This window comes from Uloborus diversus, chromosome 3 (assembly GCF_026930045.1).
Source record: "Uloborus diversus isolate 005 chromosome 3, Udiv.v.3.1, whole genome shotgun sequence".
In the NCBI taxonomy this organism is placed as follows: domain Eukaryota; kingdom Metazoa; phylum Arthropoda; class Arachnida; order Araneae; family Uloboridae; genus Uloborus; species Uloborus diversus.
In genome coordinates this window covers 53,841,917-53,855,394 of record NC_072733.1, presented here as the reverse complement: position 1 = coordinate 53,855,394, position 13,478 = coordinate 53,841,917, and the positions used below count along the sequence as shown (strand labels likewise).

General features: G+C 32.8%; 1 protein-coding gene across 4 annotated transcripts in view; it reads left to right on the top strand.

Annotated features, from left to right (window-relative positions):
- Window positions 1–253: 253 nt before the first annotated feature.
- The window catches only part of LOC129219352 (dnaJ homolog subfamily C member 4-like), a 149,968-nt gene continuing 136,743 nt past the window's right edge, over window positions 254–13,478 (top strand). For all 4 annotated transcript variants that reach the window (XM_054853722.1, XM_054853724.1, XM_054853721.1 and 1 more), the window contains exons 1-2: window positions 254–519; window positions 4,620–4,701. In XM_054853722.1, coding sequence (XP_054709697.1) covers window positions 425–519; window positions 4,620–4,701 — 177 coding nt within the window. In that variant the 5' untranslated portion in view covers window positions 254–424. The remainder of the gene's footprint in view (window positions 520–4,619; window positions 4,702–13,478) is intronic.

Here is a 13,478-nt window from a genome sequence, read left to right as displayed (position 1 = left end):
CGCCCAAAGTTCCCGGCCCCCAAAATGCTCGGCGCCCAAAGTTCCCGCCGCCCAAAATACTCGGCGCCCAAAGTTCCCGGCGCCCAATTTACGGCGCCCAATCTGCGGCGCCCAATCTTCCTAGACCGAGAATCGAAATCCGACGATTTTTTAACTTTAATTCTTTGTATTTGAGAGGAGAAACCTTCAGGTTTTATTTCTCATGAATTTTTCGCTTGGTGATGAATATAGTGAAATATACTACGTAATTTTGTTTCATAACCACAACCACTGAACACAACCAGTAAAAAATCAAAACACAATATCAAAACATTGGTGTTTAATTTCGAATGGAAGTCACAAAATTACCTCAGAACTGTTGAAAGAGAGAAAGAGTTTGATTTTATTGTTGCAGCTTTCAATATGAGAGTCAAATGACCCAAAAATGATATGCAGGGGTTATTTAATTACCCCAAGGGCAGTCAGTAAAGCATTGGATGAGTACATCGTGCGACTTTACTCTGGTAAAACTAGTAATAGGTAAAATTGAAATGATATATCACTATTTTATATACAAGGTTTAGTTTAAAATATTAATTATCATGTTTTTGATTGATTGGTATGAACTTTTCACTATTTAATGCAGTGGGTAGTAGATTTTTAAAAGTACAGTTGGCTCTCTGTTTAACGACGCTCTGTTTAACGACCTTTCTCTATTTAACGACGGCTTTTCACGGTCCCAGATGGTCCACTATAGTGTTAAAAGAATTCTATTTAAGGACGCTTTCTACTTAAGGACGATTTTTTGTGGTCCCTTGAAAGTCGTTAAACAGAGAGCCAACTGTATTTCATTAGTGTGTTCTGTGTGAACATTCCATTTTCGCTGACTGCTAATCTTTTGTCATTTGACGGATTTTTGCCATGTTTGAAAATTATCAAAATTGTGCCCTACTCCCACCCTATTTGTGATTTTCATTTCCTAATGATTAAGTGCTTGTATGTTTAAAAATAATTTGATTAGAAACTTGTAGAAGGTTGTTTTTCAAAAGTGCTGCCACTGCTTGTGACATTTAATAGTGCAGCTTCAATGAAAGTAATTTTTCGGCAGTGGAAAATTCCCAGAAATTGGGTGAAGACAATTAAAAAAAATTCCCCCACTTTAGCGACTGGTTGTTCCCATTCCTGATATGCATACCTCATTTCCCTTCACAAACTTGACTGTTGCTATGCATTTCTATGGAACCTAAACCAATTGAGATTCTTTAAAGATATTTTAATATGCTTTCTAAAAAGCATAGAAAAAGCAAAGATACAAAATTTTATAAAAGTCCGAACAAACCTATGTGTCAAACTATGTTAATTTTACATGGCATGAAGGAGCAATTAAAAAATTCTGCTGAAATTTCTTCCGATTTTCTGCTGAAATTTCACAAATGTGTAGACTTTCTGCAGAAAATTTGTTTGAGTTTTTCTCTTATTTGAACAGAATTGTTCTGCAGCTCAGGCATCTGCTCTGCGACTTTCGTCACAAATTTAGCAGTATTCTGCTTTGGGGCATAGGTACAATGGGCTGTTAGAAAAGTATCTTACATCATTCTGTCTTGGGGCAAGTAAATGGCAATATCTGCAGAAATTTTTTGAGACCTTTGAAGAAACCCATTTATAACACCGGGGAAATGTTGGAATTAGACGTTTTTTTCATGCTTTATTTTACGCAGAAACCAAATGAACCAGCTTGTACAATAAAGCTAATGTACAATAGATGACAAAAATAAAAAAATTCCATTTACGGTCCTTTACCTGCGCACAGCAGTATTGTATGGTGCAAAAGCCTTGAAGTTTAAGGTAATAAAGGCAGAAGCAATTGGAAATCGACTTGCTGCCAGAGAGTTTGGCGTTGATGAGAGATGCATTTGCCGTTGGAAATCGGATAAATTAACCATCAAAAGTGATGGCCATTCAAGGGATGCCGAAGGCGAAAAGTGCAAAATGGGGATTTTTAAAAATATTTCATTATTGTTAATTAAAAATACTAATGAGAAATTAAAAAAAAATTACCTTTAATCCAGCTTTCTTTACTACTGGTTGTGCTCTTAAGTTGTTTAATGTAGGGTGTGGCGCTTACACTGGGTGCGACGCATACATTAAAAATTTTTCCTTTGAGAATATATTACTATGCGACGCTTACACTGGGTAGGGCGCTTCTTCCCAAAAATATGGTACTGGATTTTGACAATTTCTTTGATACTTGACTGGAAATAATCCTCTTTCAACTTTATGGAGAGAAGGAAATACTGTGTCATTTACAGCCTGCTGCATGAGGTAAGTTTTTAGTTTCCAGGCCATGTGAAGCATTCAAACAAGTAACAGTTTTAATGGGTCTTTCACTATCACTTTCTGCATCAGAATCACTATTCATTTGCTGCCCCCTCACCCCTCAGAAATTGCAAATTCTAATAGTGCTTTTCTGCTTTGCACAATATGAATATGTCATTTGGAAAACAATCCAATATCTCCTCACTCAAATTGACAAAAAAAATTTTTTTTTGGCTGTTGAAATTATTTGTTAATTCAGGGTTTATTTTTCATTTAATAAGAGGTTTTTGCTTTCATTTTAGTCAGGAAAAAATAAAAATTCGCTAAATCGCAAAATGGAGGTTCATTAAATCGGGGTTCGACTGTATCAACATTTCTTGCATCAATTTATGGCCAAAAAATAGCACCTATAGTTCTATAAATTCTGTTGTAAAATCCCATAGTATAGTTATTTTGAACAAATTTTATTTCATTTTTTGTCATAATGAAAAAAACTATGAGCATTGTTTCAGACCAAGAACGTGGTAAGTAGATATATGTTGGTCCACTTTTAGTAAACCTACAAAAAAAAATAAAAACTTTAGAAGAATTAGAAAATACATATCATAGTATATTAGCTACAGTGAAGTTGAGGAAGACCAAAGTTGTGCTGATTCTTGAGAAAATGTAGAGGTTTTTTTCATAAATCCTGGAAGTTGGTAAATTTACTATTTTATTGTGTCAGGGGTGCCCATCTGGGTGGAGGAAGGGCATGGAGCAAGCTGCGCCATTGAAATTTTGAAGGGACGGGGTGTTTTAAAAGGCATTTTTCTGTTTTTTAGGAGATCTTCATGGTACTTGGGGGAAGGGGGGGGGGTATGCTCTTGGGGGATGGGCTTCCCTGAATATTGATCTTTAAACTCAATTTGTTCTGATGCTAAACACAAAAGAACATAAGTTTGTTACAATATTGGATAATATTTATCATTAAAACTGTTATAGAAGTTGAAATCCTAATGAACACCAACGTACCCTGCGCTTGAGGCACGTTGGTTTGCTTCACAGAGTTCAATTAAATAATTAATTTACAAAAATAGAATAATGAATTGAACTTTTTCAAAAAAAAAAAAACATCTAGGATGGTGAGAAATATGTAATGAGCCTCATGGGTGGTGGGGGAGGAGTCAAACTGCTCATTTAATTTGAAAATGAAAAGTAGAAAATTGGACCAATGTGTCTTCTTTCCCCCTATACAAGTAACAACTGGAAGTTGGTAGGTCATTTAAATGGAGGATCACAAGACAAATTTCAAAATTTGAATATGCTGATGTAGCATAACTTACAAGTTATTTTGAAAACATTTATTTATTTATTCTTTCATTTTTTTGCTTATTTATTTATTTTTGTGGCAGAAAGTCAATAACCTATTTAAGTTAAGTATATCATTTGGCATGATTTTTTTCAATGGAAATCATGGTTAGAGCATTTAATCTTTCTCACTTTTCATATGGTGCTTCTTAAAAATAGTGTTTTAGCAGCCTCTATGCATGAAAATTAAAACAATGAAAAAAGAGACAATACAAGTATACTAAATACTCTTGGTATTGTCGACTGAATTAATATACCATTGACGAAAGCCAATTTTGCCTAAATGCATTTGTGACTGTTGCGGCAAATTTTAGCCAAGAGCGAATAAAAAGTTAAATATTAAAAGAATGACTAGTGACCAAATTTGGCAACATTTCTTTTGAAGGAATGCTAACTGAAACTTTGCAAGTAATATCAAATTTGTGTTATGTTGCCTTTTCTTTCCTTCTTTTCTTCCACTCTTGCTACCGTAAGTAGGCTTTCAAGCAGGTTTCTTTGCGTACACATTGGATCAAGTGCTTTTTTAGTAACCTGCAATACTTTAGCTATGCATTAGTGTGTTAAAGGGGGGGGGGGGACACCTTCTATAAATTAACCAAAATCTGTCTGGAATTGTTACACTTTATTTCATTTGTCACATTTTGTTTCATAAGTTGATTTATTCCTTTTCCTTCAGGGGACTATGTGCTCTTTTGCTCATATAAAGAAAAGGAACTGCCAATGTTTGTTAGATATTGTTGTTAGGGTCATTTCATGATCCCACTTGGTCATCAAAAGTTCTGATATGCCTGCAAATGTCAGTATAACACTTAAAAACTTGCTGGCATTTTGATGCATTTTATAAAATGTTTGACTTCAACATTTTAGTGCTTTTTTTTTGAATTCCCAATGATTTATATTTAATTTCAGTTTTGATGTAATTATATATTTTATATATAAATTATTGATTAAAATATTTGAAACAAATGTGCCCACAGAAGTCCATATGATGTTCTTGGATTGAAGAGCTCATGTACAACAAAAGATGTGAAGCAAGCCTATATAAAAATGTGTAAGAAAGTATGTTAATTGTTTTGTGTAACGTTTGTCTTTTAGTCAATATTCTTTAAAAATGTATATATTTTTTAATTATGAAAATTTTTCAGTGCCCTTTCAACACACAATATGTTTCTTATTATTATCTTCCATACATATGGAACAAACAATGGTGAGTCATAAAGTCAGTCGAAAAAGATAAAAAAGAAATATTTTACCATGATAATCAGTTGGATACAGTTTATATTTTTTTTACATAATCTCCAGCAATGTTGATGCTCTTATCCCATGGTCTTATCTCAACCCCAATAAGAAAAATCTCCTATAGGTTTAATGTTCCACTTAATGCATTTCTTGAATGCAGACACCACTTTTTAATTGAATTGAAATCACGTTTACGTGATATTGTCAACATAGAATCTTCACACTTTCCGCTGATGAAAATAATACCATTAATGATTTTTAAAAAGCCTATGTCTTTACAGTTGTTGATAAAGCCAGTTCTAATTATGATATTTGCTGCAAAAAATTATATGCTAATATTTTGAAAAATGAACTTGAAAAAAAAAACACCACTTATAATTTCTCCAAATTTAATGACTCTTCTATCATCAAAAAATTCGTTGCTGCTTGCAAATTTTTTTAACTGCCACATCCTGATTCTGTTAACTTACCTTACTTGTAGGCAATTCCAAAATTTCATAAAACACCTGTTGGGATTCGTTTTATATGTTCTGCTACTAACACCATTGGAAAAGATCTGAGTGTAAAACTTGAACAATTTCTAAAAAAAATTCTAGAACAACTTAAACTTCAACAAAAGAATTGGTTTTAGATTGTTAATAACAGTGTAGAAGTGATAATTTACTTAATATGCTTGATATAAATTATTTGGAAACCTTTGATTTTGAAAACCTTTTCACCAATATCCCACTCAATGAGCTTTTTTCCTCTGTTTCAGAGCTTTTTAATTCGGTTAAGAACTCCCTTGATTTTAATGAAAAGTTTTTTCTTTGTCTTTTTAAATTTTGTATATTCAATAACTTTTTCAAAAATGGTAATTCATGTTTTCTTTAGATTAATGGCATTGCAATGAGAGCTAATTTTAGCTCTACATTAGCCAACCTTTTTCTTTTACATTATGAGATGAAATTTTCAATTGAAAATCCTTCTTCTGCGCCTCTTTGTTGTAGATACATCGATGACCTATTGTGTATAAATTTTCCTAATTTTTCTGAACTTTGTAAAACTATACATCATAATTCATTAACGCTCAGAAAGACTAGTTTTGCTCAAAATAACTTCAATTTCTTGGATATTAACATACAAATTGATTCAAATTATTACATTACAATCTATGATAAAAGGTGTGAATTAAATTTCAAAGTTAACAGCTTACAAGATTTTTAATCCTACTTAAGTAAAAAGATTTTTATTGGCATCATTGTTTCTCAAGCTATCAGAATAAAAAGAATTTGCAATACCAATTCCGCTTTTAATCAAGAAATTTCTGTACTCAAAAATACATTTTTTAATAACTTCCCTAAAAATCTGGTTGAAAACATTTGCTTAAGTATAGCCTTCGATGAACATTTCGCTTCTCTTGAAACCGTTTAACTGTGTAAATGTATGATACAACCGTGACAAGCCATTTTTTATGGATTGTTGGGGTGGAAGGTTTTTACACACGGGAAACGGGTGACTGGCATGTTTTTGGATTATTCTCTTCGGATATGGACTTATTAATTTTTTTTGATTTTACTTTTACTTTGATAACTGGAATGAATTTTGGCAAGTTGAATATCGGATTGGTTCTGTTATAAATAGATCTCAAGGTAAGATAATTTTAGTTATTGGCAGGTACTCTCCCATGAATAGCTAATTATTCAGAACTTGCTTTCCTAATTAGTCGAGGTGAAACCCCCTGCTTTTAATATTAGGTTTAAGTTCTTGTTTATAGTTTAACATGTGATGCGTTCTGCCCAATGTTACTCTATATTGCATATACTGGAGCTTAGACACTGTCTTTTAGTTCATAGTTAATTTTTTTTTGTCTTTTGACCATATTTATTGAATCCTCCATGGCTGATGAGCTTTGGATTCATACTTTGTCTTTTCCTATTAAATAGCTGCTTGCAATTTTCCATATATATATATATATATATATATATATATATACTTTTTTCTCATTTATAGATTATTATTTCTTATTTATATCACGAAAGTTCACTATTTTTACAACAAATTGTTTTTTAAACTAAAATCTTTTCCACATAACTACTATCAAATTTTACAGTCTTTTAAAATATCTTGAAATGACTGTAAGTAAAAAGGAAATAACAAAACAGGCTCTCCACTTACCAGTTAGATGATCAAACTAGAAAACTTTTTATTTGGTGGCGATCAATTTTTTACAGCATGAACAAACTGCTACACAGAACTTAAAATTAGATGCATATGAATTTTTTCATTCGTGGAGTTAATTTTAATTAATTCATATAGCAAAGTTTAGACGATGAGAAGTTTTTGCTAGTTCGTTCAAAACATCCTCTACTGTTAGGGTGGCATTTCTATGTATATTTAGAAGAGAAAAATCCATTTAATCTCATATTGCCGGTGGAGTTGCGCAAGTAGTTCTTCAGACGACGGAGAGTTGAAAATGATCTTTCACTTGTGCACATTGAAACTGGAAGGACAGAGCTAATATTTCCAAAAGTTTGTAGATATTTGGAATGATATTTTTTTTGCATACAGCAAGAGCTTCAATTGCTGTTTTTGGAAGGCTAATATTTTCTTAGCTCATACTTGCCAACCTTTTGTACCATAAAGACATCTCGGTTCTTAGATCTTCCTCACCACCATCTATATCATCTTCATAAAACTTTGAAAGCTCTTCAAATTCCTAAAATTTTATTGTTTCAGAAACTGCAGATATGGCTGGAATGATGCTTTGGAAACCTAGTAGAATTTTAGGATGCATCAGGAAGCGAGAGTCTAACTGATTCAGGAACAAATCCAAAAATGGAATGAAAACTTTCACTCAAAAATATGCTTCTGGAGTTGTCGATGAAACATCATCAGGATTATTTTGCCTTGCAGCTTGTTGTGCGAGATTTACAGCTATTTCTAACTTTTGCAGAAGTTCAGAAGCTGATGTAAATTTTTTGCAAAATTCCACATTTGCGTTATCTCGTAAAGATTTTTTTTCTGAGCTGATGTCTTCAGCAAGGTTTACAGCTTTTACTAAATCAATAGTTGACTTCTGCAGATATTTGCATAAAGGCATGGTTAAGGTAAGCACTTTATGTATGCAATACAGTGAAATAATGAAAGGACTGTTTAATATCGTGCATAAAAGAGAATCGGCCTTAATAGATGAATTTTTATCAGTCCACTCTGAAATACCTTAAAAGGTTTCGACAACAGGATCAAAGAGCTTGATTAGTGCAGGGGTGCAGAAAATGTTTTTAACACCAACATTTCCCCCAATCTGTATGAAAATTTCCCCAAAATTTTACAATATGCTATATGTTTCAGATAAAAATTCATTCCTATTACTATAGGTAGAGATAGTTTTTGGGGGAAAAAAAGCAATTGCATCTTTAAAACTAATAGAATGAACTAGTAGCCTTAGAACTCTGTATCTAAAAAGCAAATTAAGTAAATGCATATAAGTTTTAATTAAAATATCATATCTACATTTATTTTAAATGTAAATTATTATCCAACAAATAGTTGATGAAAATATAAAGAGTGGTGATACAAAAGAAAATGCATTCAAAAGACACTTGTAGAAAAAAAAATGGATTTTTCTTTTTTTAAAATCGAATCTGCAAAATTTTCCCCAGATGGTTCAAATTTCCCCCGATCCTAGATCGCCGGATCGGACATATTCTGCACCCGTGGATTAGTGCAGCTACTGAGTTGTACCTCAGCAGTCAGCATGTTGCACAGAGCTTTTTTTAATCTCTCTCGCCGAGAGCACATTTCCTTCATTAATGGCTGCAGGGGTCTGGCCAGAGGATATTTGGGTCCGTTAACGGACCCTTCACAAAAATCCGATCAACCAAAACGGACCTTTCACAAAATCCCGATCAAACAAAACGGACCCTTCACAAAATTCTGATAAACAAGATCGGATCTGTCACAAATTGTTTACTGCAAGAGCAGATCTGAAAGCAAAATAACGCATATTTCTGTGTATAAACCGATAATTTTTGGAACCTTTTTTTAAGTCAAATTAGAGGGATCAGCTTAAACAAAATTGGCTAATTTTGAAAAAAAAAAAAAAAAATCGGCACTCTTGGGATATTCCTGCAAGCGATAAATAATTGCTACTGCCAAATAAATATAATGGTTGTTTGTTTTATCACAGCTAATTAGCAGCGGTGTTGTTGTAAACTTTTCTGAAAAGGCACAAGTTTCTTTATTTCTGTTAGAACTCCCATTTCAAGTTTTTAAAGCAAAATTCCATTTTCTGTTATGAGTCAAAAATTAAAATGCTGAATAGATGGTTTATTTTATTTTTTGGGTCAACTGTGTCCACAGATATTAATGATATGTTTATCATAGGACTCTGAAATGCAATTTTAAAATAATTTTATCAAAAATATTTCTTTTACAAGCCGTTTTTATACTTTTGATGTCTTCACTTGATCACAGAATTGCGATCTCTTTGCATCCGCTCTGGGAATCAGATTTTTCGAATTTTTGATGATTATTACGCTTTGTTAAGAGGTAAACAATTGAAATATCTTTTTAGTTTTGTTAAAATCACGGAATTTATAAGTTTTAAACGAAATTCTCTGCCTTTTAAGAGTGTCTTGGGTCAAAAAGTTGAATGCTGAACCCTATTCTGAATTTTATTTTATTTATTTATATTTTTGTTACAATTATTTTAAATACTGTACAGAAATATATCTAGTATAATTCAACATAATGTAGAATGGTAGATAAATATTGATACTTGAAAGAGCGATGCTCCCCCCCCTTGCCAAATATCAGAAAAAAAATTCAGAATGATTTTCTCGACGCAGAAGAGGAAAACGCTCAACTTTAAGTTTAATTGATGCAGTTTGTGCCATCTCTAAATTCGAAAATTTCGTTTTAACAAAAAAAAATTTTTTTTTTTATTTTTTTTTTTTTGCGAAATTTTTTGATTTTTCACAAAATTAATTCATTTTTCACAAAATTATTTTATTTTTCACAAAAAACGGACCCTGTGAAAAATCCTGGACAGACCCCTGGGCTGTAGTCAGTACATGATGCCTTTTTGGAGTATTTAAAAAATTGTGTAATGACGCAATAGTTCTCATGCAATTTCTTATTGCTATAGCATCACATACCATAGATACAGATTAAGGCTATGTTCTGAGCAGTGAACGTAGAGAGCTGATGGAGCAATTTCTCTTACGTGAGCTTGCACGCCTTTTAATTTTCCTCTCATCGCTCGACCCCCTTCATAGCCTTGGCCTCTTAATTTTTTTATGTCACTCTTTATTGTGTGTAGTTTATTTACAATCGCCATAACAATTCCTTTGCCTGTGACATCATTGACTGGAATGAACTGCAAAAAGTTCTCCTTCAAAATAGTTTTTCGGCTCCATATAGCACACGCACAATGATAATTGCTCTATGCAGGCTATATCAGTCGCTTCATCGGCGAGAATTGAGAAGCATGAAGAGTTTTAACTTCTTCAACCAATTTTTATAAAATTAACTCATTACATGTTTGGATAATTTGATTTTGAATCAGTGGACTTATATATTGAGCATTGCCATCACTATTATCTAACGTTTGTTTCAAAACAGGGTCGTATTTGCCCCAAAAACGCAAAAGAGCTCGGAAGTTTCCTTCTTTCAAGGTTTTCGTCGACCACAATTCTTCCGGCGTCTCTGTGTCCTCTCAGAGCAAGGCCTTGCACACCACAAAACAGAACAGTTTCAATAATTGGAGAAATTTTTTTCTGTTTTCTAATTTTCTGCTGACTGATGCAGTATTTAATATTTCATCAATCAACTTGTCCTTTTTATTCTGGATGTTGCATAATGTTCTGGCGATCACCACCGATTTCTGATAATACAAACATTTCTCATGAGCAGTGAACTTTTCCACAGCATCTTTCCAATTGTCAAATTTAGTTTTACAAAGCTGGCCTAAAGGTTGCTTCCCAGATCCAGCACCATCACTCGGTGCGAATAACACACAATGCTTGCAAAATACACCACTTTGAAGGTCGGAATAGGCTATCCATTTCCGTTGAAAAAGCCATTTATCTTGGAATCGTAGTTTTCTTTTCCCTTGAGTAGGAAATACAAATTCTGGATTGGGATTCCAGATATTGTTGAGAACATCTATTTTTTGTTTTTCATCAGGCACACTCTTTTCAATATAAAGTGCAATATCAAAAGAATGCGCTTCAATGACGTGTTTGGAAGTATCAGAAACATAGGGTCTGGTGGGGTAAAGTGCTCATAAAATCGTAGGTTTTCAACTTAGGTGGATAATAAATGCAACAAATTCTTTAAAAACTTAAACTTTTTTTATTGTTATTTTACATTGCATTACTAAAGAACACGGTACATTGAATTTTAGGAAGAAAAATATTGATTTTAGTAGTTTTATATAGCTTTCTTTTCCCTATGTTTTTATGACCACTTTACCTCATGGGGTGGGGGAAAGTGGTCATAGCATGGGGTAAAGTGGTCGTAGTTAAAAATAGATGCAAAACCATTATGAAGAACTCTAATACTTGTATATTTCAGTTGTTTATATAGTTACAAGTATATTTACGAGTACATGCTTGTACACACGAATATATACGTGTCGTGTTATACACAAGTAAACACGTTCCTATTGGAGTAGATACATGTATACATCAGATACATGCATGCACGTGCCTACTCAAGTATATACGTGTATATACGAGTATATAAGCATGTATACGTGATTACCTACAGGAGTGTATACGTGTCTATATGAGTACATATGTGTCACGTATATGTACGTGTCACATGTATATAAGAGTATATACGCTTATAAACGAATATATGCGCGTCTGCACTTGTATCTCGAGAAAATACGTGCATACTTGAGTATATATGTGTATAGTAGACGTATATACGCAAATATAAGTGTACATACATACATACACGAGTTAATTCGTGGATACATCCAGTGCATCTTTGTACGTGTCTACTCATGTATATATAATATGGAAGCACGAGTATATACGCATGTATACATGTAAACACGATTATATACCTGTATAGACATGTATACATACATTTATGCGTATACACCAGTACATGTATGTATACACGAGAATATACGCTTATATACATGTCGGCTTACAGAGTGAATCTGAGATCATGGGCAAAAATCAAAGAGGTGTGAGAGGGGAGGAAAAGAAGCAAGGAATCATAAGGAAGTTATAATCACTGACGCGCTACATGCACACAAAGCCAGAAACTGATGGATGCAAAGCAAGGCACAAATTTGTTGCACAAAGATGATTTTTTCTAACATTTTAGTTTTTAAGAAATATTTAGAGCAGTTGTTGAAAGTTACAGTCTGTAGTAGCTCTAATACACGCATCGCAATAAAGGAGCAGCGGCTGATGAAAGTTTTTCAAAAGTTTGGTTATTGCAGCAGAGAGGGATCTGTGAATGCGACGCATGTATTACAGCTGAAGGCCACAAATTTCATAAATCGCTTTAAAACTTTCATGTTGTGTAAAATTATATTTGTGTAATATATATATATATATATATATATATATATATATATATATATATATATGTACACATTTGTGATTTTTTTAGCATCCATCAATTTCTCACTTTGCGTGCATGTAGCGCGTCAGCATTGTGTTTGTGACCATATGTTCCTTATTGATTCTTGCTTCTTATCCTCTCCTTAAACACCTTTTAATAATTTGCTCAAGAACGTAAACTCGCCCTGTATACTTTTATATCAAATGTTTGTATGTAAGTGTCTACTCAAGTTCGTACGCTTGTATACGTGTCTACCTGAGTATATAAGTGTTCTTATATATACGAGTATATGCAAGCATATACGTGTATAGTAGAATGTATAGCTGGATGGATAAAAAATACTTGCAGTATATATACGCATATACTCGTATATTTAACCCCGTTTACTGTAAAAACAATACATATTAAGTAAAATTTATATTTAATTTGTATCTGCCTTATACCTAAAGATTAAGTGACATTAGAAGAACAATATTCGTTAAGCCTAATATTATGACCACTTTACCCCATCTTACTTAAATTGTTCTAAAAAATTATTTAAAATAGATTCAGCTAACTGCTAATGAGTAAGAGTTCTTGAGTCATGTAGGAAGCTTCCTGTACAGTCAATCTGTTCCTAATTCTAACAAATAAAAATTTCCAAGTATGTTAAAATAGGTGTTTAGATTTTAAAACTTTTCATATTCACGCAAACTTTTTTTTTTACCGAATAAAATTTTTCCAGTTATAAACTTTTGTATTTAAAATGTAGTTTCTAACTGCCTTACTCTAAAATAAAATTTTCACATTCATTCGAACATTTATTTCCAAGCTATAGCCATTTATTTGACGTATGACCACTTTCCGCCACCAGACCCTATACTTCGGATTTATTCATTACAGATGCTTTACTTTTATCCTTCAACAATGAAGAAAACAGTGTTTCTTTTTCGATGGGAAAACTGGTTGTGGTTGAAGGCTCGACAGAAATATGTTCACTTGCAGATGGTTCGTCATTAGAATTATCCAAACATGCATCCTTCTCA